Genomic DNA, 23418 nt, shown 5'->3' with positions numbered 1-23418 from the left:
GTGCTCACATCCTGGATTTTTCCTCCATTTTGCAATGCTGCAGAGGTTGTTTGGAGCAGCTGCTCTACCCACGCTGGGTCCTGTCCCCTCCTGAACTCTCTGCTCCTAGCTGCACATGCCAGTGCTGTGGCAGTGCCATGCTGGTGCCAGGTGCTCATGGACAACCTTTCCTCCAGTTGCCTGTGGTGCACTCTGCACCGGCAGCACTGGGACACTTGAGGACACCTCAAGGACTGTGAAACTCGCTGACGGCGCTGCTTCACAGCTGCATCTCACTGCCTGCTGGCAGCACGTGGGAGATAAGAGCATGCCGAGCTGGGGGCCAGGAGCCCCGTGCCTGTGCTCAAGGGACTGTGAGCCCCCTGGGAGCAGGGATGGAGGCAACTGCCTTCCCGAGGCCCAGCAGCCTTTGAGAAGGAGGAGGAGGAGGAGGAGGAGGAGGAGGAGGAGGAGGGAGAGGAAGAGGAGGAGGAGGAGGAGGAAGAAGGCACCTGACTATGAGGCAGCAGTCCAACTAGTTGTAGCAGCTCCCATTGCTGTTTGCATAAGCGAGCACAGCTCAGCTGGGGCTGGGGATGAGTGTCTCCACCTGGGCACCCATGGTGGGGAGCTGTGCTCAGGGTGCTGGCACCTGGAAGAGCTGCAGCATGCAGGGGTCCTTTGCTTGCCTCTAGCATTGCAGGGGTTTGAGGCTTTACCCATGGAGTGCACAGGGTCTGTGTGAGGGGCCCGGCTGGAGCTGCAGTGCTGCGCTCGCAGTAACATTGGAGACGAAGGCAGCTGTGCAGAGGGACAGCTGGAGCCACTGCCACCCAGCAGCCCCCGGCATGCAGAGCAGAGGCAGCAGGGGGACGGATGGCCTCCTTTGGGCGGGAGATGGATCAGATAAAAGTGAGGCATAGAGGCGGTGTAACTGGAGCTGCTCACATGACTGAGGAGAGCTGCCAGGCACTGGGACCATTCAGAGTTTATGAAGGTGGCACGTGGAGCAATCGCCTTAACCCCTGCATGCCTTGCCACAGACATGCACAGGAGGGGATGCTCAGCTCGGATGCTGGTCAGGGGGTCAGAGATGGGAAAGGGACCGCTTGGGAGCAGACACGATGGTGAAAGCAGTGGCATAGGATACGCAGTGGGACAAGGGGCAGGGACAGGTCTGCTTTGTACACCAGCAGGGATGGACTTCACCCATGGCAGGCAGGGAGGAGGCTGAGTGCAGCCCTCAGCAGCCCCTAGAAGCTCCTACCAGCCCTCACCAGCCCCTGGAATCCCCAGCAGCCCCACCAACCACCCCAGCAGCCCCAGCAGCCCCCAGCAGCTGCAGTGGGGAGCGGCCAGGCCCCACCCAAGTGTGCAGCTCCCTGCGCGCCCATGGGTGCCTCTTGGGCTGTGGTTTTGGGAAAGGGAAAGGTGTGGTCCCTTGCAGGGGGTAATTTTCAAGAGTGCGAAGCTTTGTGTTCGTGTGTGATCGCCCTCATTTGCATTTACTCCTAAATGAGCATTTTGCCCTCAGAGGGATTTTTCTATCTGCAGATCTCGGAGCACTTTCATTCTGGGGTGAGTCACTTTTAGGGGGAGAGAAGGTAGAGCCCACCCTTTTGCAGGAGCAGCCAGGCCAGCAGCACCAGCCCCAGCACCCTGCTACCCCTGCAGCTGCCGGCAGAACCCAGATGCCAGGCAGCCGATTGCCTGGGTGGGATTCCTGCCTGCTGCCAGAGCACCGGCTCCAGTGCGGACATGGGCAAAGCAACGCGTTGTGTTTGTTGGTGTGGCTGTGGGAAATCCCCATGTGAAGCGTGCTGTGCCAGGGAAAGTGCAGCTGGGTGGTGCCGGTGTGCCCACAGCCGGCCCAGAGGTGTTGACCATCACACTTCAGAGCCACGTTCACAGCTGCCGGTCATGGGACACGAGTCCTGTACCAACCAGATCCCATTTTGCCTTCCCGTGCCTCATTTTTCCCGTTATAACCATTGGAACTATTCCAATATATCCTTGCATCCTGCAGGGCAGCAAGCAGGAGCCGGCACGGGCAGTGCTGCGTGCAGCAGGAGGTGCTGGAGCAGGGCAGGAGGGCTGGGCATGGCTGGTGCTGCCACCCCCGCTGGGTTATGGGTCCAGGCATGAAGGAGCAGGCCTGGTGGGAGGCGTGGAGAGATGGGAGTAGTTTTGCCTTTTCCACAGTGGTTTTCATCCTTGGACACCTTGCGAAAGCTTTGTTTTTGCATGTGGGAGCTGGGCACAGCGAGGCTCTCCTGAAGTGCAGAACGAACAGGGCGAGCACAGTGCATTGCCTTGGGCCCCTGTTCACCCCCAGAGCACACTGCCACAGACTGGGATGGACTGTGCCATGCATGGGACACAACACTTACACATCTGTGGGGCTGGGTAGGCAAAGGGAAAGAGGGAAGGGGGGTCCTGGCTGTGAGAATCGGGCCTTGCAAAGCATGCAGCTGAGCGTGCTGGGAAGATGCAGGCATATTGGAGCCTGTGGACAGGGCAAGAAGGGTGAAAAGGCTGCTGTTCCCCTCCTCCTCTCCTTGCCCAGAGGGGATTCTGGTGACCAGCAGGAGATAAGGCTCTGCTGGGGGTCATCCTGGGTTGGTTTTGGTGCTGACTGCCCTGATCGCAATGTCATACTAAGCGTGCCCATGGCAGTGGCACGGTGTGGTCGGACCCGCTCAGAGCTCAGGCTAATGCGGAAAGATCCTCCTTGCGCCTTCTTAACCTGGGCTTGAACCTTCTCCATCTCCTCTCCCGCCTCGCCCTGATTAGCGCTAAGTCGGTGCTCTGCTTCCTCATGGTGCCAACGGCCCCATACAGGTGCAGATGCTGCAGTGCCAACCTGGAGGCAGGAGCATTGCCCATTGCCCCTGGTACAACAGCCGGGGAGTGCTCCCCACCAGAGGGAGGAGAGCTGATCCTGCAGGCAGCAGTCAGCACGTTATCCACACTTGCTCCTCAGCTAGATGTGTAAGGGGCTGGCGTTTAGGCTGCCTTCAGCCTCAGCTCTCATTTCACAGCCACAGTTCTGCTGACGTGGAGCAGAATGTGCCCCAAATCCCCAAATCACAGCCCTCCAGCTGCAGGGCTGGGCTGCGTGCCAAGCCAGGGCCTCCACGGGAGGAGGAGATTTTTGGTGATCACAGTTCATCCCCCACTGCCCTCCCCTCTTCTGCCAGTGCTCAGCATTAAGATGGCAACCACACCAGAGTGCCACAATGGGAGAGCACGCTGATGTGCCGTGGATGGAAAGCTTGTGGTCTCCAGGGCTGCGCTTCTCAGGGACCTGGGGGTGACAGTGCCTGTGGGAAGTGGCCCTGGTGGCACTCTGTGTTTGCTGGGTGCCTCTCCCTCTTGTTTCCCAGTGCGCCCCAAAAGCCTTTGGGCTTCTCCATGTCACCTCTGCAGGTGCCTGAGCGAGGCTGATGGGTTCCAGTGGCACAGGCTGGAGCTGGTGTGGCTGGGGGAGGTTTATAAGTGCGGTGACGGTACCCTCCTGCCCCACAGCCACCCCACCCGGCCCCTACCCACAGCCGTCATGTGGCTGCCAGCACCCGGAGCGTGGCAAGAGGAAGGTCTGAAAATAATCGCCGGCTCATCCTGTCCTTTTGAAAGCCGGGAGTTGCCGCTGTGGGGAATTTTGGTGACAGCAGACTGGCTAATGGTCAGCTCCCCACTGAGTCAGGCGCTGGCCCCATCCCACAGCGCAGCCTGTGCTGGTGGGGACCCCTGTGCTGGGGGCTCCCTGCCTGCCCCAGTGCCACCGCTGCTCCCTGCCCCTCTGGGCACCATCTGGGACAACGAGGCCACCGTGGCCGTGCCCAATGTGACTGCAACACGGAGCCCACACAGACAGCGGTGGGTGCAGTATTAGAATGCAGCTCCGCAACCTGCAGTGGAGGCTCTGTGCTGCTGCCCTTCTTCCTAAACTCGGCACACCTTTGTTTAAAATGTTCCAGTACACCTTTGTTTACTCAGGGCATTATCACACTATCTCAGGCTCCTTTATTCTGGGTCCATGCTGTGACTCAAGGATAGTTTAGTGCAATTTATTCCATCTTTGCGCCGTATCAAAGATATCCTGGCAAGTTCATGTTTATTGTTTGTAGTTAATGTTTAATATTTCCTATTACTTGCATCTTGTGGTTGATCTTAATTATACCCTTCTAATGTAAGACAAAAGTCAGTGAATGAGAACACTTTCATTGTGCTTTCGGCTATGGCTGTGCCTCAGACCTCGAGCAGCTCCGTGTGCTGCCTGCACTGCTTGGCTGTGCTGCTTGTCTGCATGGAGCTGTGCAGGCAATGGTGCATGCAGCTGTGCAGAGAGTGCTGTGCGTGGAGCTGTGCATGGAGCTGTGCAGAGAGCTTTGCAGAGTGCTGTGCGTGGTGCTCTGCAGGGAGCTGTGCAGGGAGCTGTGCAAGGCTGGCACCGTGGCCAGGGCTGCCCCATGCTGCAGCAGCGCAGGCAAACAGTGGCTGTTTCTGAGGAAGGAAGAAGGCCCAGCCTGATGTTTGCTTTGTCCGAGTTTAAATGATAGCGCTGTTTTTCCTTCTGGCTGGGCTGAATCGTTAAAACAAATCAGTACCAACTGAAAACAAAAGAGGGTGCAGAGGTCAAATTCTCCTAACCCCATGCCTGCGCAGAGCTGGGCAGCTGGCAGCTCTCTCTGCCCCTCTCCCCCCAGACACAGCGCCGCAGCAGGGCAGGCCCCAATGCTGCAGCTCCGCAGCTCTGCAGGAGGGGTGGCAGTGGCCCCAGCGCTGCGGGGGCTATAAATAACGGGGGGGAGCAGGCAGCGACACAACCCGACACTGCACCGCTCCTTCGGTGACATTTTGTCAAATGCCAGTGGGGAGGGGGGCTGCTTATCTGCGGCACGCGCTCCGGTGACCTTCACAGCGCTGGCCAGGTGCCTCCTCGCTGTATTTACTCTTATTTATAGCTCTCTCCTCCACCGTCCCGTGCCCCCCTCCTGGCACCGGGGGCAGCCACCCCTTGCCATGCTCTTATCGGGGAGCGGGGCGGGAGCCGGCACAGCCCTGCGGTGACAGCTCTGGGACGGGCAGGCGCCGGCTGCAGGGGCGCACGGGGTATGGTCCGTCCCCGCAGGCACCGGGATGGTGGTGGTGGCACCACTGCTGCCCCCTCGCTCCCTTGCCCCGGCTGGAACAGTCGCACAGTGTCTGCCACCCGCACGGCCGTAATCCCCGTTTCAAGCAGTCTGTAATTACGGATTTCCCCGATAAGCGTGGACGGCTCTCTCCAAACTCCTGCCCAAGGTGTTTCTTTCCTTTTCAGAGCTCAGGGTGCAGCATTCCCACCTGCAGCAGGGCTGTGGTGTGGATTTTCTCGCCTTGCAGCCGGGATGCCACGGGCTAATTTGGAGCTCTGTATCCTGTGTGTGTGGATGTGTGTTTATCCCTTAATGCCTTCAGCAGGCACTTAGTGGTGGGGACGGAGCAGCGGTGAGTCACAGCCCCGCTCCCTGCGAGGGCACAGCCTCCGGCCCCTTCCTTTGCCCTCCCTGGGAAGCCCCTTCTTTCCTTCCTTTTTTTGTTCATTAGACACAGCGGCAAAGTGGCGTGTGAGTGACAGGCTGATTGCACGGCGTCCTGGGGACATGTGTGCAAGTGGCGGTGCAGATCTGCCCTTCCAGCTTAACTGGGATTAAGCCACGGAGAGGCTGCCGTGCCCCATCCGCACCGGCAGACTTCAGAGCCTTGTGCTCGTGCAGCACCGCTGAGCACAAGCACGGCATGCCCGCTGCGCCCGGAGCTGTGCTGCAGAGCACTTGGCCACAACTTCAAGGGCCTGCAGGCAGGAGGCTGCAAGATAAGGGCCAGTGCTGCCTCAGTGCTGTCCCTGAGCTGCGGGCACAGACTCGCTGGTGCCGTGCATGGGAGAACCCATTGCTCTCCGGGAGCCCCCAGGCCGGCCATGACCACACTCACTGTATGCTGGTTCAGCCTGACGAGCCCAAGTTCACATTGAAAGAGAAGAAAAAATACTTCCCATCTTGTTAATCCAATATTTGAAATAGAGCCGGGTTCCTTTCTTAGCAGATAAAACCTCACAAACACCTGTGCTGAAGTTAGTGCTGCTCCAAAGCAGGAGAAAAAGCTGCACATCACCTGCCCGGTGACACGGCCCACCTGCTGTCCCCATGCCAGCATTAGTGCCTGGCTGTGCTCAGCAGGGTCCGCTCAGTGGCCAGCAGCTGCCCCAACTCCCAGGCAGACCCCAGCTATGAGGGGACATGAGGTGGCTGTCCCTGCCTCCCCACTGCCACTGCTCTAGGCGAAGGCACAGAACAGGTTGGGAGAGTTCTTTGCTTGGAAGAGGCTGGGCAGAGTGGGGCCCCAGCGCAGAGCTGTCACCACGGTGACCTCTGGATGTCCCTGGCAGCCTGTCCCTCATGCTATCACTGCTCCTGGCTCAGCCGTGGTACACAGGGACTCTGGGGAAAAGGAGTAGAGAGTACCTGGAGCCAAGGTATCTCCACAGCACAGCACAGGACTACTGGGCACGGCCAGCTCTGCACAAACCTGGGAAGTGAGCACAAAACCCCACTGTGTGTGTCCCTGCACATCTCCCAGGCAGGCCGTGCTCCCACTATTGAGACTCTGGCTCCGTGTCCCCAGAGGACGTAGGGCTGTGGCATGGGGACACCCTGGAGCTGTTCCTGCTGCAGGATGGGTTGGACGTGGCAGAGTTCCCTGCAGCTCTGGCTGCAGCCATGCAGCAGTGTGCACAGGCCAGGTGTCCGGCCTGGAGGATGCCTCCGAATTTTCGAGCATGTCTCCATGGGTGTTTGCTGGCTGCACACCAAGAACCCATGGCTGATCTTCCTACAAACTCCCGAGTAAAATTAGAACAAAAGTTCACTCCTCTCCCAAGGCAGCAGGAAGTGGAAAGGATGGGAAAAGGGAAAGCTGGAACAGATGAGGTCCCATGCCCACAGCGGCCCCACACCAGTACCACACCGGTACCACGCTGGTACCGCACCTTCACCAGCTCACACTCCCCGCTTGTGCTCCTGACCCGAAAGGACCCCTCCTGCTGAAAGCTTGGCACGTGGCCTGGCACAGGGGTGCCCTGCTGTGGTGTGGGGCTTTGGGGCAGCTCGCCCATATGGGAGCTGGGAGTCCAGGAGCATCCACTGCGGATGCTGCCTGGGGTCACTGCGGTGCAGGACACCAAATGCCCGTCTCCGGGTGCCCGGCTGGGGCAGCTCCACGGCATTGGATTGCAGGAGTTTATTTTTACCCAGCCCTGTTGCCAACGGGGACGTGTCACATCTGCGGAGTTGATCAAAAGACGTCCCAAGCGCTGGTGTCAGCTGCTCCTTGTGATCTCAGCACCAAGAACTTTTCCCTTGTGGCATATCAAAAGGAGCAGGAGAATTTGTCTGCTTTGCTATTTTTAATTGAACATACACACACGTATATATGTGTGTGTATGGCTTTTTCTAAAAATAAAGCCCTTTGCCTGTGTTCCCATGGGAAGATTTAGGGAGAAGGGGGAGCCGGAGTTGTTGCAGAAGATGAGGAAGACAGAAGCACTGCCTTTGCCCTTCCTGCAGCTCGGTTTGAGATCCCCGTCCCCCCACTGCGTGGCGGAGCAGAGCCCGTCAGCGCTGCACAAGTGGAGGCCACCGTGTTTTTCTGCCTCTCTCACGTGCTCAGATGTTTGCCTGCTTCGAAATCCATTTGCTGTGTAAACAAACTTGCTTCCCTCATCACCAGAAAACACCCCCTGGGCAGCCAATGCTGGGGCGATGCGCACGGACCTTTCACCCTGTGCCGGAGCCCCATGTTTTGCTGGGGATGCAGAGGGGGAGCGGGGCAGGAGGGCACAGCTCGGTGCAGGCAGTGAGGAGCCAGGTGGGAGCAGGGCAGGTCTCAGCTGCGTTCGGTGATTCAGTGGGTATTTTTAGCTCGGTTCCTAGAGCTCCAGTTGCCCCACATGCACACGGACAGCAATGATCTCTGTGCCGTTTTTCCCTTCTTGCCTGTGCAAGGAGCCTGAGGGGCCCTCATTGCAGTGCCTTGGGGTGTGCACCTCCCCAGGGAGCACTGTGCTGCCACGTAGCAGAAATGGGGACAGGGTAAGCGGTGTGAAGCCATCCTGCAGAGCCTTGCCCTGTGTGTTGCATGTGTGTGCGCCCACGGCTCTCACCTCTCTCTATTGCTGGGGCAGCAGGATGAGCCCTGGGTGCTGGCTGTGCATCATCAAAGGCACCACGGGCTGCACTGCCGGCTGCCATACCCCAGGCTCTGCCCATCTGGGCTCAATACGTCCCCTGTGTTTCCATTTTATTCCAAAATGCCACTATTGGAGTCTGAGGAATGTGCTTGAGAGGGGCTGATCCGTGTGGGGACCCCAACGAAACCCCATGCATTGCAGCTGCACGCTCACTGCTGCTCTCCTCTCTCCCCAGTATGAGGTGTCTGATGAGGAGCACCTCTACTCCGACTTCCCCGAGATCGATTTGTCCCAGCTGGATGCCAGCGACTTCGACTCGGCCGGCTGCTTTGGCGAGCTGCAGTGGTGCGCAGAGCACTCCGAGACCGAGTCCAGCCAGTACAGCACCGACGACTCTGAGCTCTTCCAGGTACCCAAAGAACATGGGGACGTGGGGACACATCCCTCCATGTACTGGAGGCAGTACCATTTGTGTGGCTCGTGCTGAGTGACAGCCAGGCACCGGGGACTCAAAGGCAGAGGCGTGGGGAGCACAGGGTGCGTGGAGAAGGGAGGGAAGGTGCGGTGGGACTGCTATTAATATCCCCTCCCTGGCTGATTAGTGCTCTCATTAATTTGTGCGCTGTCTGTAAATGGAGCAGGCAGAGTAAGGCTAATGAGGAGGTGCCGGAGCCGCCTTTCCCAAACTCTCCCTCCTCCCATGCCATGGCCTGGATGTGCCCATCCTCTCAGGGCTGCCGTTGCCCTCCTGAGCATCCCCAGGCCCGTAACATGGAGGCCGGCTTGGCCGGGTCACCTACAGAGGGTCACTTTTAGGGAAGGAGGAGGATTTGTTCTTAAAGAAAAAGGAAAAACAACAACAACAAAAAAAAGTCCCAATATTTTCCAACCTGGCCATAATAACAGCCCTCTGGCTTTGGTGCTGTGCCGATGCTGTGCTTGAAAGTGGTCCAGTCCCGCTGACGGACCTTCATCACGAGATGCATATTTTCCGCTGAACTTCCTGGGGAAAAGATAAACAGAAAAGAAACGCAAAAGGCAGGCCTGTGAGGCACAGCGGAGTGTGATGAAATGTATCCCACTGAACTCGTGTGCGCTGCAGTCTCGTGCCAATAACAGGAGGAAAAGAAACGGAGCCAAAAACGGAGCATCCTGCTGCCTTTCCCTGGAGCCTGATCTAGTAACTGCGAGCAAGGTTAGGGCATGGAACAAAAGATATTTAGTTTTCAAACAAGAAGATTGGAGCAAGGGAGGCTGCGTGCAGGCAGCAGTCCTCCTCGTGAGCCTGACTTTGCTTAGAATTCGGATAAATTCTCTGTTTGCTTCTCGTTGAGTATGGTTTATGTTAAGGATATTACGGAGGAGGACCGAAAGGTGCCTGAATCCCTCTCCCTGCTCCTTTCAGATAATAGACAGCGAGAACGAAGCGCTGCTGGCGGCCCTCACCGAGACACTGGATGATATGCAGGGAGATGACGTGGGCCTGGCTGCCTTCCGATCTATGGAAGAGGGGGACACGCTCAACCATGCCTACACCTCGCCTGCCCCCTCCCCCAAACCCACCGCCCCGGTCACGGGGGGGCCGCCCCCGGCCCCCGAGGTTGATGAGCTGTCTCTAGTAAGAACCCACTTCCTACTGTTTAAGGTGGATTTGGATGAGCCCCTGATAAGCCGGCTGCATGGGTATGATAGGAAGCAAAGGTCTGAATTTTTTCATTCTAGGCTTAAAACTCTCTTTAACCGTCAATACCAAAGCATATACTTGTATTGTATACGTATACATGTTCTGCATCATTGCTGTCACCTCCATCGCCATCCTCACGGGAACAAGCTGGGTGCTGCTCTGTGTGTTCCAGTATCTATTTAAGGGGGTGGGGGTGGGTGCCACCCACAGGGGGTGTCACGAGGTGGGGGGTGGCATGGCAAGACCCACAGCCCCTGTGAATGCCAGGCGAGGCTGTGGGGCTGCCTGGGGCTCCCTCCAGAGCATCGCAGCCCCAAAGCCCACCCTGTGTCCCCAGGACAAAGCTCCCGCTGCTCTCTAACGAGGGACAGAGGGGACTTAGCCTGAGCGTGAGCACTGCCCTCAGCTTGCAGCGGGTGGGTGTAACCCCCCCATGCCTCCTCCGCAGCCCCCCCAGGGCTGTGTGGCCTCAGCCCCTATAGCCCGGAAGCGGAGCATCTCTCCTGGTCCCTGCACTGCCAGGCTCAGCCCTGCTCCCCATATCCCGGCCCGCTGCAGCATTCACTGCAAACCTTTGCCATTCCCGGGAAGTCCGCGGGGATGGGGGCACTTGTCCCGCTCCCTCCCAGGGCTCACGGCCCCCCCAGGCCCCAGCCCTGCCCGGGGTCCCCCCAGCCCCGCTCTCTGGTGGGGAGGAGTGACATCCAGTGGTGAGAGCGCGCATTTCCACCTCCCACAGACCCGCGCGCAGGTGGGTGTATATATCACACACAATATGTATGTGTATATATAGGATGTATACGTTGCAGGGGGAGGGAGAAGGTGCTGGTTGCTTCCACCAACAGGAGCCGCACACCCAAAGCCCCGGCTGATGCCCTGACCTGGGCACCCCCATTCCTATCACCCAAAAAATCCCAGTGCCTGACCCAGGGCACTCCAGATCTGTGCCCCCGTGCAGTCCTGCAGAGCCCATGCGGTCGCCCTGTGCTGAGCCGCTGTTACCTTCTGGTGCAGCACAAAATGCTGTTGTTGCTGGGTGCGGTGGGGTTTTTTCCCGACCGAAAAAGGGTTTTTTGAGCAGAAGTGTTTGGCTAACCTGGCTGTCAGAGCTGTGTGCGACCTCAGGAGAACCCCAGTCCGACCACCCCCAGCATTGCAGTGGAGTCTCTGTAGGAAGTGCACCGGGGGAGAGCCTCAGCCCGACGCATAGGGGTTACATCTGCACAATGCTTTGCAAGCTCACTAACGAGCGCGGGCCTCATTCTGGGTGTTACATTGAGCCTTGGGGAGTACCCAAGACCGGCCCAGATCAGTCACCATGTAAATATGGACTCTGTCACCAAAGGACAGAGCTGATGGAGCGTGGCGTGGAACGCTACGACAGCTCCCATGTGGTCGGAGCGAGGATGGCCCTGGGAAGCAAATTCCTCTGCCCCTGCCCCACCTCCCCGCTGCCCCTGTGCTGCTCCTGGGCATGAGGCTGTGGGCACTGGGAGCTGTGAGATCCCTCCTGCCTTTTCCCCCCACAGTGGGAGCTCAGCACTGGGCGCAGCCCGCAGCCCCCTGCGCGCGGTGCTTGTTGGTGGGGCTGCCATGCTGACACACTCTCTTGCCACTTCTTGTTGCAGCTGAAGAAGTTGCTCCTCTCTCCATCGCCTCCGAGCTGTGAGGTGCAGAGGGATGGGAGCGCCCGGCGCCTGGGGACGCCCAAATCCCGGCCCTCCCGGCCCTGCACAAAGGTATTTCCTCAGTGGTGCATGCACGGAGAAGGGCCCTGAGCCCCGTGGTGAAGGGAAACAGCATCATGAGGTGGCGGAGTGCCCTCTGCTTTCCTGTATGTCTCTGTGGGGCTCAGCAAAACCTGGGGGTTTGTTCTGCTTTGGGGGATGACCTGGCTTCATTTGGCCCAGGGGTTCAGTCCTCTCCCAGTGTGACTGAGAGCTGCTGTATGGGAACTGCCCCTTGGCTCCCTCCCGTTGGCCTACAGCCACCATGGCACCACTGGGCCTGGGGAGCACTGCAGCACACAGCCCCACGCTCCCTCCTGACCCCAGCAGAAGCTGCCGTCAAAGATTTTTCTACTTGGATAATGGTAATTAGGATGGGCAAATTAGATTGCCTATGAGCAGCTGCAAATCCCTCCTGGGAAGGAGGAGCTCCATCATCCCAGGTGTCTCCACCATCTCATGTGGCTCTTCCCCTGCTCTGGGTGCTGGGGCCACATCCATCTGTGTGGCGCGGAGCTGACGGCTGGCTCTCTCCTCTCCCAAGGTGGATGCTCCCCGGGACCGGCGGGCGGGCACCCCGCAGAGCCGCAGCTGCACCGAGCTGCACCGGCACCTCACCTCCGCCACCCCCTGCGCCCAGACCAAAGCCCCCCGCGCACCCGAGCAGTGCCAGAGCGGCCACCACCACCCGCCCATGGCCGACTGCGGACAGCACGAGGACGACAGCGACTGCAGTGAGGACTCGCTCAGCTCCGGTGACGCGGTGCCCTCTCCTTCCTCGGCGGAGGACGGCTCCGACGGACGGTTCTCCTGCGAGGGGGGGCTGCACTCGGTGGTGGAGCTCATCCGCTACATGCACACCTACTGCCGGCCGCCCTGGAAGCTGCCCGCCTGTGATGCCGCCGATGCCAGGCCCCAGCCCTGCAGCAGCCCCTTCAAGAGAGCCAAAGCAGACTGTGCCCCGCGAGAGAGCCGACCGGGCTGCGCCTGGCACGCGGCCGGGGCCTGCCAGAAGCCCGCAGCCTCCTTCTCCATCCTGAAGGAGCTGCTGGCGCGGGACCTGTTGTGCGATGTCAGCAAGCCCTACCGCCTGGGCAGGCCTGTGTATGCCTCCCTGGCCCGGCTGCCCGCTGCCTGCTGCCCCGCAGTGCAGGCACAGGATGGGGAGGAGGCTGGTGGGGCCTGCAAATCCAGAGCCAAAGCAGTGCCAGAGAGAGCAGAAGTGCAGCACAGCCCTGGGACTGAGATGGAGGCCACGCGGGAGCCTGGCGCTGTGGAGGAGGAGGCCGGGAGGCGTGCGAGCACCCCGGGCACAGCTGCGGGGAAGGCGGCCCGCAGGCCCGAGAGCGCCGTTTATGCCGTCCGACGGTCCAAGAGACTCAACCCTGAGCTGGGCCACTGGCTGTCCTTCCTTGACGAGCTGCCCCCCGACCCTTCCGTGCCCCAGGAGGACTCAGCCAGCGGGGAGCCCACACTGTGCCCGCCGCTGGAGGCCTTCCCCGCTGAAGAGCCCGCGGCCGAAGTGGAAGTGGGCGGCACAGAAGAGGGAGATGGTGGGAGCGCGGTGCCACCAGCAGAGCCCCAGCCCCTCATCCCGGCATCCCTGGGGGATGGTGAGAGCTGTGAGAGCCAGCGCTGTGCCCCCCAGCAGCATGCAGGTGAGGGGCGGGGGTGACCCCCAGGTGCTGTCCGGCCATGGGGTCCCACACATGGGGAGCTGGGGACTGTTCTGGTGTCTGGGTGCTGTTTCAATCCACTCCCCCCTTGCCTCCTGCCTCAGTTTCCCCATCCTCACGGCAGGAGGAGGCAGCGGGCGCCGCAGCAGCAGCGCAGCACACACTGGGCAGGCCCTCTCCCTGGGGTTCAGCTGCACCAGTGCCCCAAAAGCACAGCCGGCACAACCTGTCCGTGGCGAGTGCTTTGTGCGCACGAGCGGCTCCAACCTGCTGGCCCAGGCCAGGCCACACTGTCCCTTGTGTGGATGCCATCACCTCACTGGCAGTGGCCTCAGCCCCGGCTCCCGCTGCCCCGCGCCGCTGCCCACCCACGGGCGCTGGAGGGAGCGCAGCTCCGCCGGTAACCCTGCTTCTCCTGCCTTTCAGAAACACCCCGGTGTCTCACGCTGTCCTTGGCGCAAACGTAAGTGCACACAGGAGCTGTGTCGACAGAACTAACCGCGCTGGGGCTGGAAAGCTGTCTCATTGTGTCCGGCTGGGCATGCCAAAAAGCAGAGGGATGTGCAGCGGGGCGGGGGTGTGGGAGCCACGCACATCGCCTGGGTGCGAGGGGCCGGGGGGCTTCAGGCCCTTGGGTGAGGGCAGGTGCCTGGGGGATGTGTCCCAAGGTCTGGCTGCAGCTCATCCCCAGCAGTGGCAAAGAGGGCACGCTGCTTGCCCCAGTCACCGTCAGGCACTAGGAATGGTGGGATAGTACCTTTGTAGGCGGCATCTTCTCAGCCTCCTTTTGTATATTTCCTGACTCTGTTCACCTACACACATTTCTTTTCCTTCTTTTCTGCTGTTCTCCAGCGACTCTGCTTTTGGGAAGAGAAACTCGGAGTCGATGCTGAACATGGAGCTGTGTGGTACAGCAGGTAGGATCGGCTTTTAATGTCTCACTTCTCCTTGGGTTGGAGAACAGCCCGAGTTCAGCCTGGGAGCTGCCAACTCCTCTGTGCTGTGGGAGCCCCCATCACGATCAGCCATGAGGATTCACAACACTGTGAGCAGCTTCTAGGCTCCATCTTTCTGAAGTGCAGGCACTGCAGAAGGTGTTTGGATGTGGGGGCTGTTCAGGGGTCTGCTGCATGGGCCAGGGGGAGAGTGTGGTGGTCCTACTGGGGCTCCAGCACCCTTTTATCTCAAAAGTGCGGGTGAGCGGATAGATGTCAGTGCTGCTCATCCTTTGGGGTCAAATGGAGTGTGTCAGTTGGGGCAGAGCTGACTCCTGCTGACTCCTGTGGTTTGTTTGTTGTGGGTTCAGGTCTCACGCCACCCACCACTCCACCGTACAAGCCTGCTGAGGAGGATCTGTACAAGCCAGACATCCCCCAGGAGACAGGCAAGGAGGACGGCACAGTCCCCAGCCCCAGAGCTGGCAGCACAGGGGACACAGCCACCTTTCAGAAAGCCATGAAGAAGCACCCCGAGAGGACAGAGCTCTTGGCCCACCTGAGCCGAGCTGCTGAGCAGCCAGGAGTGCTCAAGCGGCCCCTTTCTCGCTCCTTTGGGGACCATGACTACTGCCAGGTGCTGAAGCCTGAGGGCACCCTGCAAAGGAAGGTGCTCAAGTCCTGGGAGCCCTCAGGCCAGACTGAGATCGAGCACAAGAGGAGGGTCCTCGACACGCACTACCAAGGGCTGGACCTTGGCAGCAAGGAGGCAGGCAGCGAGATGGTGTGGAAGGATGGCATCAAGCAGCTGAGAGATCAGGAGATCAGAGCCAGTTTAACAAAGCACTTTGGCATCCCGGACAGTCCTGTTGATGACGAGGACATGGCTTTCTGCAAGACCCCCGAGTATGACACCGTTTTTGACGACAGCTGCAGTGAAAGCGGTTCCCTGGTAGAGGAGGAGGAGGAGGAGGAAGAGGAAGAGGAGGAAGAGGAGCATTGCGACAGCCCATTGGACACCAAGCTGTGCCTGCGGAGAAACCCCCTTTCCAGGACCAGTTTGCATTACTGCTCCCGGAGCAGGTCCAGCTCGGGGTCTTCGTGCTGCCGGTCCCGATCCCCCACAAGCAGACGCACCTTCAGGTACAGGTGGGCAGTGGAAAGGGCTGACAGCCCTCAGCAGCTGCAGGCAGTAGCTTGAGGGCACATACTGTTGTAGAAACTTCCTTTGGCCACTGCTTGGGACAGTCCTGGCCCAGACAGGCCCTTGGCCTGACCCAGCGCAGTGGCTGTCTCCTCCCTTCCTGCTGCAGGAGGTCCTTGTGTGAGTCTCAGGGCATCCTGCTCCTAGCAACAGTCCTGATATCATTCCCACTGTGCTTGGTGCACACAAACTGTGCTCCCAGCGCTTTCCAAAGGCACTTTGTGACAGCGCTGGCTCTCCCTCTGGTCTGCTAGCCTGAGTCATAAAGATGCTAATTAATTAAAATCCATTGATATAATTGGTACTACATCAGGAGCTGCTGAAGACATCAACCATGGCCATAGAGAACAGCACCTGGAGGAAGTCATTTCCATTGTGCTGGGAGCAACAGGCAGAGGCCAGAGCCATTTGTGTGAAGGGACATACACCGATTAGAGACCTCTTCTGGCATCAAGGAAAGGTCTTCCCAGTGTTGGAGCACAGCGGAATGCTCTGCATGACCCAATCTCTCCTCTGCTGCTGATAGTTCCCAGCCCCTCAGCTCCTTTGTGACAGCTGAAGCTTTCCCCCAGGGTCCCATTTTTGGGCTGACTTTGACTCTTGTGCCCTGCAGGTGTGAGAACAGTGAGCGGTGGCAGGGTGGCAGCAGGAGCCGGGGCCAGCTTGAGAAGAAACGGGAAAAGGCCATCGTAAGTGAGCAGGGAGCTACAGCCGTGGGCACCCACGTGCACAATGGGACAAAGAAACCCACAGCCCTCAGTAATCTGTTCTAGAAAAGCAACACTGGAGCCCATTAGCTCTGGCTTCAGCATCATTTGGTGCAAGGCCAGTGTTAAACAAGGACATGGTGGGGGAAGAGAGAAAATCTAAAGTAAAGCGGAAGCGATTGGCAATTGGCAATACACGGAGTCCTTGGCACAGAAATACCCAGAGCATCCCACGTCAGTGCTCCATTGTGGAGCTGGCAGCTGGGGCGGTGAACTGGGGAATCCCTGGAGCTGCCTTGCCACCACTGCTGCTGCAGAGGCAGCTTGGGTGCATGGGTGTGTGGCAGGAATGGGATTGCATGTGCAGGGACATAGCTGCTGTTCCTCTCTAGTGCTGTGCACATGCACGTATGTTCACACCTGCCCATCTGGCAGTATTTTACGGCAGCACAGTTGAGTTTTTCCCCCAGTTGTCTCAGGAATGTTCCCTGGTGACTTCAGCAGGATGAGCTGCAAATGCCAGAGGGGTGCAGGAGGCACTTGAAGGGAGGAAGGGGTGTGTAGCTGAGGCCATGGCGGGCTGGGAACCGGCAGCACTGCATGGTCAGGGTGGGGGCTCCTGGCACCCCATGTTTCCAGTATCCGGTGGCAGCGGTGGAGGTGTGGGTTGGAAGCCTGAGACCTCTGGCTTGGTGCTGGCAGGGGGAAGGCCGGGTGGTGTACATCAGGAACCTCTCCAGCAACATGAGCTCCAGCGAACTGAAGAAACGCTTCGAGGTGTTTGGTGAGATCGTGGAGTGCCAGGTCCTGTCCAGGACTAACAGGTGGGTGGTGAGGACCCCTGTGCATGGGGGTGTGCACCGTGCCCATCCCAGCACTGTGTGCGGGCACGTGGCGCAGAGCTGAGTCGCATTGGCATGGCTCTGGAGGCTGACACAACTCCACTTCTTTCTCTGGTTGCTCAGGGGGGATAAATACGGCTTCATCACCTACCGGTATTCAGAGCACGCCGCCTTATCTCTGAAGAACGGCACCTCGCTAAGGAAGAGGAACGAGCCTTCCTTCCAGCTCAGCTCTGGTAGCCTCGGGCACTTCTTCTGGACCAGATACACTGACTTAGGTAAGAAGGCTTCCTCAGAAGCATCCTGTTTATCAGCGTGGCGTGGTAACAGCACACTGCATTTCTGAATCTTTGTCCTGCAAGAATCCTAAAGCTTTCCCCGCCTGCAGCAAAAGCCCACCCGCTCTGGCACAGCTCACACAGCTGTTCTCAGCTCAGTTGGATGGCTTTGGGTGCCAGGGGCAGGAGGAAAGCAGCTTGTGTGAGAACCCCAGGGTGTGCTGGCCACAAAGCACAGCATTCTAGCCTAGGGCCACAGGATCTCAGCCGAAGCACAGCTCATCCTTTCCCAGATGCGTTTCTGCGTGGTGCTTGACACTTTCCAGCAGAGAACTCCCTTCCCTGTCATTAGAGAAAGCAGTCAACAACAGCTCAGAAAGGTGATCTGAATTATTTGCTGCTTGACAGGACAATATCCTCAGCATCGCGTGTGTACTTTTCATCCAAAATGACAAGGAAATGCACTGTGGCTGCATTAACTGTGTTGGTGCTGTGTGGATTTCTGCAAGCACGCACTCTGCTCTCCATAGGCCCCTGCCTGGATTCAGCCAGGGCTCACTTAGCCTCACCCCTCAGCCTTTGCCAATGGGCAGGAGCGAAACCCTGTGCTGGTTCTGAAAGAGAAACGTGATCCAGCCTTGCTTGGCCCTTGTTACTTTGACCTTCAGGTGTTTCACGAACAGCACACGTTAATTTCTGCACCCTCTGCAGGAGGTGAAGTGGTTCTTTTATCTCACTTCATGCACAAAATAAGGCATCCTGCTCCATGCCCAGAAAATAAAGCCATACATTTTGATTTCCCCCTAGGTGCCCAGTCTGACACAAGTACTGCCTGATCCCTTAGCACCTTGTAATGCTTCATTTGCTCAGAGCAGTACTCCGATTTTGATTGTGGGTGCAAATGCTCATTATTCATGTAATAAACCCCAGGATCCCTCATTCTGGGCTCTGAGGAGGTAAGAACCAGCATGCAACACATGATGAAAGCACTGGCTGTGCTGTGCTGTGGGCAGCAGAGCTCCAGGGACCCCAGCATGGCTCCCAGCTCTAGCAAAAATATGCACACAAAGGGGTTAAGCTGCTGCTAAATGAGGCTGCCTTATTTCTGGCATTTGTTAGATGCGGCAGGCTTTGTCATGGCACTCTTTGTTCAGCTTCTGATGCAAGAGAAGGGGAGCTCCACAGGCAAGACGCCCACACTTGCCATGACCTGGTTGCTCACGTGGGAGCTGCCATGCTTTGGGGACTCAGAACCCGTCTGGATCTGGCAATTTTTGTGCCTTTCTGACGTCTAACGTGACCTGCGAGAGCCCCTCCACCAAACACCACTTTGCTCCTTCTCAGTGGGGACAAACAGCCTATTTTCCCACTTTCTCTCATCCTGGGATATGGGATAACAGCGGCACGTTTGCAGTCAGCCATCAGGGGAAACACCAGCTCGGGTGCTCGGTGCCTGCCAGCACGGCCAGGGCTCAGTGGTGCGATGGCACAGGGAGCGCGGTGCCCTGGGCGTCCAGCTGCCCCTGACCCACGGCCTGTGTCCTGCTCTTCCCAGATTGCAGTGCGGAGGAGTCCTCCCCGGCGCCGGTGAAGAGCAAGTATGAGACCATGGATTTTGACAGCTTGCTGCAGGAGGCCCAGCTAAGCCTGCATCGGTAACAGCCTTAACCTTGGAGGAATACCTCAATACCTCAGTCAAGGCACTTCCAATATGTTTACGTTTTCAAAGAAATTATTCAGTCTATGACAAGCGAGAGAGAGCGAGAGAGCGAGAGCACGCACGCGCGAGAGAGAGACTGCTGTCCCTTTCAATCGATGTTTACATTGAACAAAGCTGCTTCTGTCTGTGAGTCCCCATGGTGTTGATGTCTCACTGCCACACATTAGTCGCCCCGCTTCTGACTGGTTGTTTTAGGGTGAGCCTAGGAGCCCCCGGCCCCTCTCCCCCCGGCCCCCGCCCCGTGCTCCCACCGTGGAGTTGCAGCTGTGTTCACCATAACATTTTTTGTCCGTAGTGTGTGATGATGAAATTGTTAATTGTGAATAGAATCAGGATTATAAACTAATTTTTAATAGAAGAAGAAAAAAGAAGTATATACTTAAAGATGTATTTATGGCTCAGATGTACTGTAATTCAGATTTATTGTACCGCTTCCTTGATTTTTAACTATGCACTGTAATGAGGCACTTGCCACTGAGCAAATGGGGGTCGGAGCAGAGCCCCAGAGCCAGCGTTCGCCCTCTGCCACGAGGCCTCCCGCCTCCCCGCCGGGTCACCACGTTGCCGTCAAAGCCATTCTCCTCGTTGGGGCTGAGCCCCGGCCCCCAGCTGCCGAGAGGGGCCACGGTGCGGGCATGAAGGGAAGGGTGGTGAAGGAGCAACACGACCACCTCCGGGCGTCCCCGCTCCAGCCTGCCGTGTGCAGGGGCATGGCAGCTCCATGTCTCTGCCCGCCCAACGCGCTGCCCGTTCTCCAGCCGGTGCCCGATAAGCCATACGCCCGCCCAGCACCCGGTTGGTGAGCCAGGTCCATGCCCACCACCGGCACGCTCCGTGCTGCTGCCTCCGTGCCCAGCAGCGTGAAGGAAGCGTGGCAGCTTTGCTGTGTCTGTGGCTCCTGGCTGGCCTGCCGCTGCTCGCACCAACCCCTGCCTTTCACCAGGGTCCCGGGCTGCCCGGCAGCGCTGGATGTAAGGCATAGCTCAAGCAGCACCCCCGTGAAATTTCCTTGCAAACTTGTCCCCCACCTCTGGGAGAGGTGGGAGCGGGAGAGACCCCAGCCTTGGTTGGAGGGATCCCAACCGAGAGCAGGCCAGGGGGAACGGAAATCTCCCTGGCTCCTCAAGCCATCTCCATCACCCTCATTTGCTTTCTGGACACAGAGACCACTAGGGATTCAGCCATCCTTTGTAGATAGAATATTATAGCCTTAACTCTGCCAATAGATAGATTAGAGTCTTCTGGGGTCTCCCTGGTACACGACTTAGGGTTTTTATTCTCATTTCCTCAGTGTGGCCGCCATTTCATCTTGCAGGCAGTATGACCAAAGCCCCCAGAACTGCAGGAGGTTCGGTTCCAGGAGCCCTGCTTTGCTGACACGGCCTGCTGCTCCGGCCCAGGCCTGTCCCCGACAGAAGGGCTGCCGGCAGCCGTGCCAGCAGCGGTGCCCACTCGTTTCTCACTGCTCTCATGGAACTTGTGGTTCCAGCAGCACCAGCGAGGCGGTGGCACAGCTCTGCTGGTTCCCACACCTGCCACCAGAGCCGGTCATGTCCTCGTGCCACTTGGCTCTCAGCCCGGAGCAAGGGCCGAGGTCCCTCCTGCCACAGGCCGTCCCCACTCCTGTCTCCGACCCAGCATACACGAGTAACCCTGGCCGAGACTGAGCATCTGCTATTGGCAATTGCCTCATTGTAGCTTTGCCTTTTTCTGTCCTAGTATTTCCTCACAACGATGATGTTTACATGTGATTGCTATAGAGCTTATGTAGAATGTATATAGCGACACATTTAGGGTGGGTAGTACTGTCCTGTGCTGTGCTGATGTTTTTCAGAAAACGATCAATCCAAAAAAAAAAACAAAAAACAAAAAACAACAACAAAAAAAAAAACAAACCACAAAAAAATACAAGGCCAAGTGGAATTCTTCCATCTCCTCCTTGCTCAGCCATGGGAGCGAGCCCCAGGCTGCTCCCAGCTGGAGGATGCATCAAGCCTGGCAGAGGGGAAGGGCAAGCGCCGTGGGGCTGCTGGGTCCCCGAGGACCCCCCTGAGGCAGCCCCCAGGTGCATTGCCGGCGTTGGTTTCTGTGAGCCCCCATCCAAAATTTGATGTTTCTTTCCTGTGGCTTCCCGTGCCATCGCGGTGCTTCTGCACAGGGGCACGGCGCTCCCTGCAAATGGGAACCTCGTAACGCACAGAGCCAATCAGTACTGCAGTCGTAGGATAGGAAGAGATGCAATAAGTGGTCTTTGTGTTGCCTGAAGCCTATAAGTGGATTTTTTGTTGTCGTTTGGGGGTTTTCCTTTCTTTCCCCCCCCCTCCCTTGAATTCGGACGGCTCATTGTCCCTCTCCCCTTGAGAAATGTCTCCTGCACTGATGCAATACGCACACAGGTGCTCAGGCACCCTCCTCGCCAGCCCCCACGCCTCCCCCCAGTTTAGGATTTGGTGAGCGCAGAGCGTTTCAGCCTGAGAAGCACAGGTGTGGCTGCCTGCCGGCTGGGTTCAGAGTCTCTCACGCAGGGGTAGTGGTGAAAAATAAGTTTCCACTGGAGTTTTATTTTTTTAATGGAAAGGTTTCGTTTGCTTGCAGCGCCCAGGGGCGAGGAGGGGCCAAGGAGAGCTCGCTCCATTCAGGGACTGAGGCTGCTCTGGGTGCAGGGAAGGGCCCCCGCGCCCCTCGCCTCTGGGACACAGCCCAGAGAAACTGGGAGCAAAGGGTATATTAGGGTAGGCAATAAGTAAGGAGGAGATTTATTTTTCTAAGAAGTATATAGCTCTAGAATGTCCCCCGATAGCTGCCTGTGAGTACTGTGGGGAGATGCTAAACGTGAAGAGTTTGATGATGAAATGCCCTTCCGCTTTTTTTGCACAGATTTGCCCCATAAAATCTTGCTGTTCAGGGTGGAATACCAGGTTTCCTGGCTGGAATCCAGCGGGCTCCTGGGGCTCCGTAGGAGAGGAGCCGATGTTTCCGAGCCTGGGCTGAATGCAGAGGACAATCCCGGGTGTTAGGTTTGATGATGTGTAGTTTGATGCTGCCCCAAAGATGAGGTTCATCCCGACTCCTCATCAGCGCAGCTCGCTGGGCTGCGTGCCTTCCCTACAGGAGCAGCAGCTGAGCCGCTGCGTTGCAGGCTGAGTGCCTGACTTCAGCACAGGTCCGTGCGGAGCTGCATCACAGACCCGTGTTTGAATTTTTTTGGATTGCATTCTTTCCTTCTGGCGTTGTGCCGAATGACGAACTCCATCGTTGTTCGTAGCCGAGCCCTGAAGCCCTTTCTGTCCTATCTCCGTCCGTCCCGACAATCTCAAGCAATATGAACCAAACTCAGCCTTCGGGCTCCATTCCTCATCCCCGGAGCCGTGGCCATCACAGCGCGGGCACCGCCAGCACCGCCCCGCATGGCCGGGGGCCGTATGCGTGTGCGAGAGAGGCAGGTGAAAGAGATGCATTTCTCGAGAAAGGTGTAAGAATTTCACCTAAAAAGGGGCACATCTGCTTTGTTATTTATAATTAAACCTAAAGTCTTTTTTTCTTTTTCTTTCTTTTTTTTTTTTTAATTAACGAAAAGGACACTGCTAATAATTACTAGGGGCCAATTCTGCCCCTTCCTCGTGCTGAGCCAGCACTGCTTCACTCTGCGATTTCCTGCTCGCAGAGTGAGCCGGAGTGGCAGAGTTGGTCCCCCCGTGATTAAGAATCGAGTTTTTAGTCTGGTTTTTTTTTTAATTGGTAGCCGTTTTTTATATTTCACTTTTTTGTTCTCCCCCCCCCCCCCCCGGTTCCGTTCCGTTGTGTCCTTATTTATGTAATATACTTTAACCTTAAAAGATGGCATGGATTCCTATGCCTTTCCTTTATTATTATTGTTATTATTTTTAAACAGAGATTTATTTCTAGTGTGATTTAACTGTCTACCTTCTAAAACGAGAGAACGTTTTCTTGTATTTTTACATTGTCAGATTCTATAGTTTCCTAGATAATTTAACCAAATCGCTCGATGTATTATCTATATCTATCCGGTGGGTATAAAAGTTCTATTTTAAATTGTGTAAATACTTCAGAACTGGCTTCTTTTTCCAGACTCCCCTGCTGCGGAGTTACTTGTTTACATCACAAAGACTGTAGAATCTCTACGCTCATGTACTGTAAATAGTGAAGTGATCTGCCTATAAATAAACGATAACGTATATACTACAGACTGGGAAACAAAGCAATAACGAGCAACAAGTCTGTGCTGCTGCTGTGTCAGGGTACCGAGCAGGTGCTCCGTGTGGCAGGACGTGGCAGTGGGCTGGTGGGGATGTGCACTGGCCTGCATGTGGGGACACGGGGCCGTGGGGTTGTGCACAAACTCCAACGGTTACCCTCATCCATGTGAGAAAAAGGCAACAGAAACAAAGAAACACAACAAAACCAGCACAGCGGTT

General features: G+C 57.5%; 1 protein-coding gene across 7 annotated transcripts in view; it reads left to right on the top strand.

Annotated features, from left to right (window-relative positions):
- The window catches only part of PPARGC1B (PPARG coactivator 1 beta), a 45686-nt gene that overhangs the window by 16616 nt on the left and 5652 nt on the right, over positions 1-23418 (top strand). For 3 of the 7 annotated variants that reach the window (XR_006931434.1, XR_006931433.1, XM_040647116.2), the window contains exons 2-11: positions 8445-8618; positions 9615-9827; positions 11522-11632; positions 12165-13278; positions 13723-13759; positions 14149-14213; positions 14603-15380; positions 16049-16124; positions 16845-16966; positions 17108-17262. Coding sequence is in view for 3 of the 7 variants with exons in the window: in XM_040647116.2 (XP_040503050.1) it covers positions 8445-8618; positions 9615-9827; positions 11522-11632; positions 12165-13278; positions 13723-13759; positions 14149-14213; positions 14603-15380; positions 16049-16124; positions 16845-16966; positions 17108-17262 (2845 nt within the window). In the remaining 4 variants the exon portion in view is untranslated. Of the gene's footprint in view, positions 1-8444; positions 8619-9614; positions 9828-11521; positions 11633-12164; positions 13279-13722; positions 13760-14148; positions 14214-14602; positions 15381-16048; positions 16125-16844; positions 16967-17107; positions 17263-18069; positions 18219-18817; positions 23188-23418 lie in introns of those variants that run through there. The other 4 variants (XR_005839604.2, XM_040647120.2, XM_040647119.2 and 1 more) reach the window with 4 other exon arrangements.

The sequence above is a fragment of the Gallus gallus genome, chromosome 13, assembly GCF_016699485.2.
Source record: "Gallus gallus isolate bGalGal1 chromosome 13, bGalGal1.mat.broiler.GRCg7b, whole genome shotgun sequence".
In the NCBI taxonomy this organism is placed as follows: domain Eukaryota; kingdom Metazoa; phylum Chordata; class Aves; order Galliformes; family Phasianidae; genus Gallus; species Gallus gallus.
Note: the sequence above shows the minus strand (reverse complement) of the source record. Positions and strands in the feature narration are given on the sequence as shown.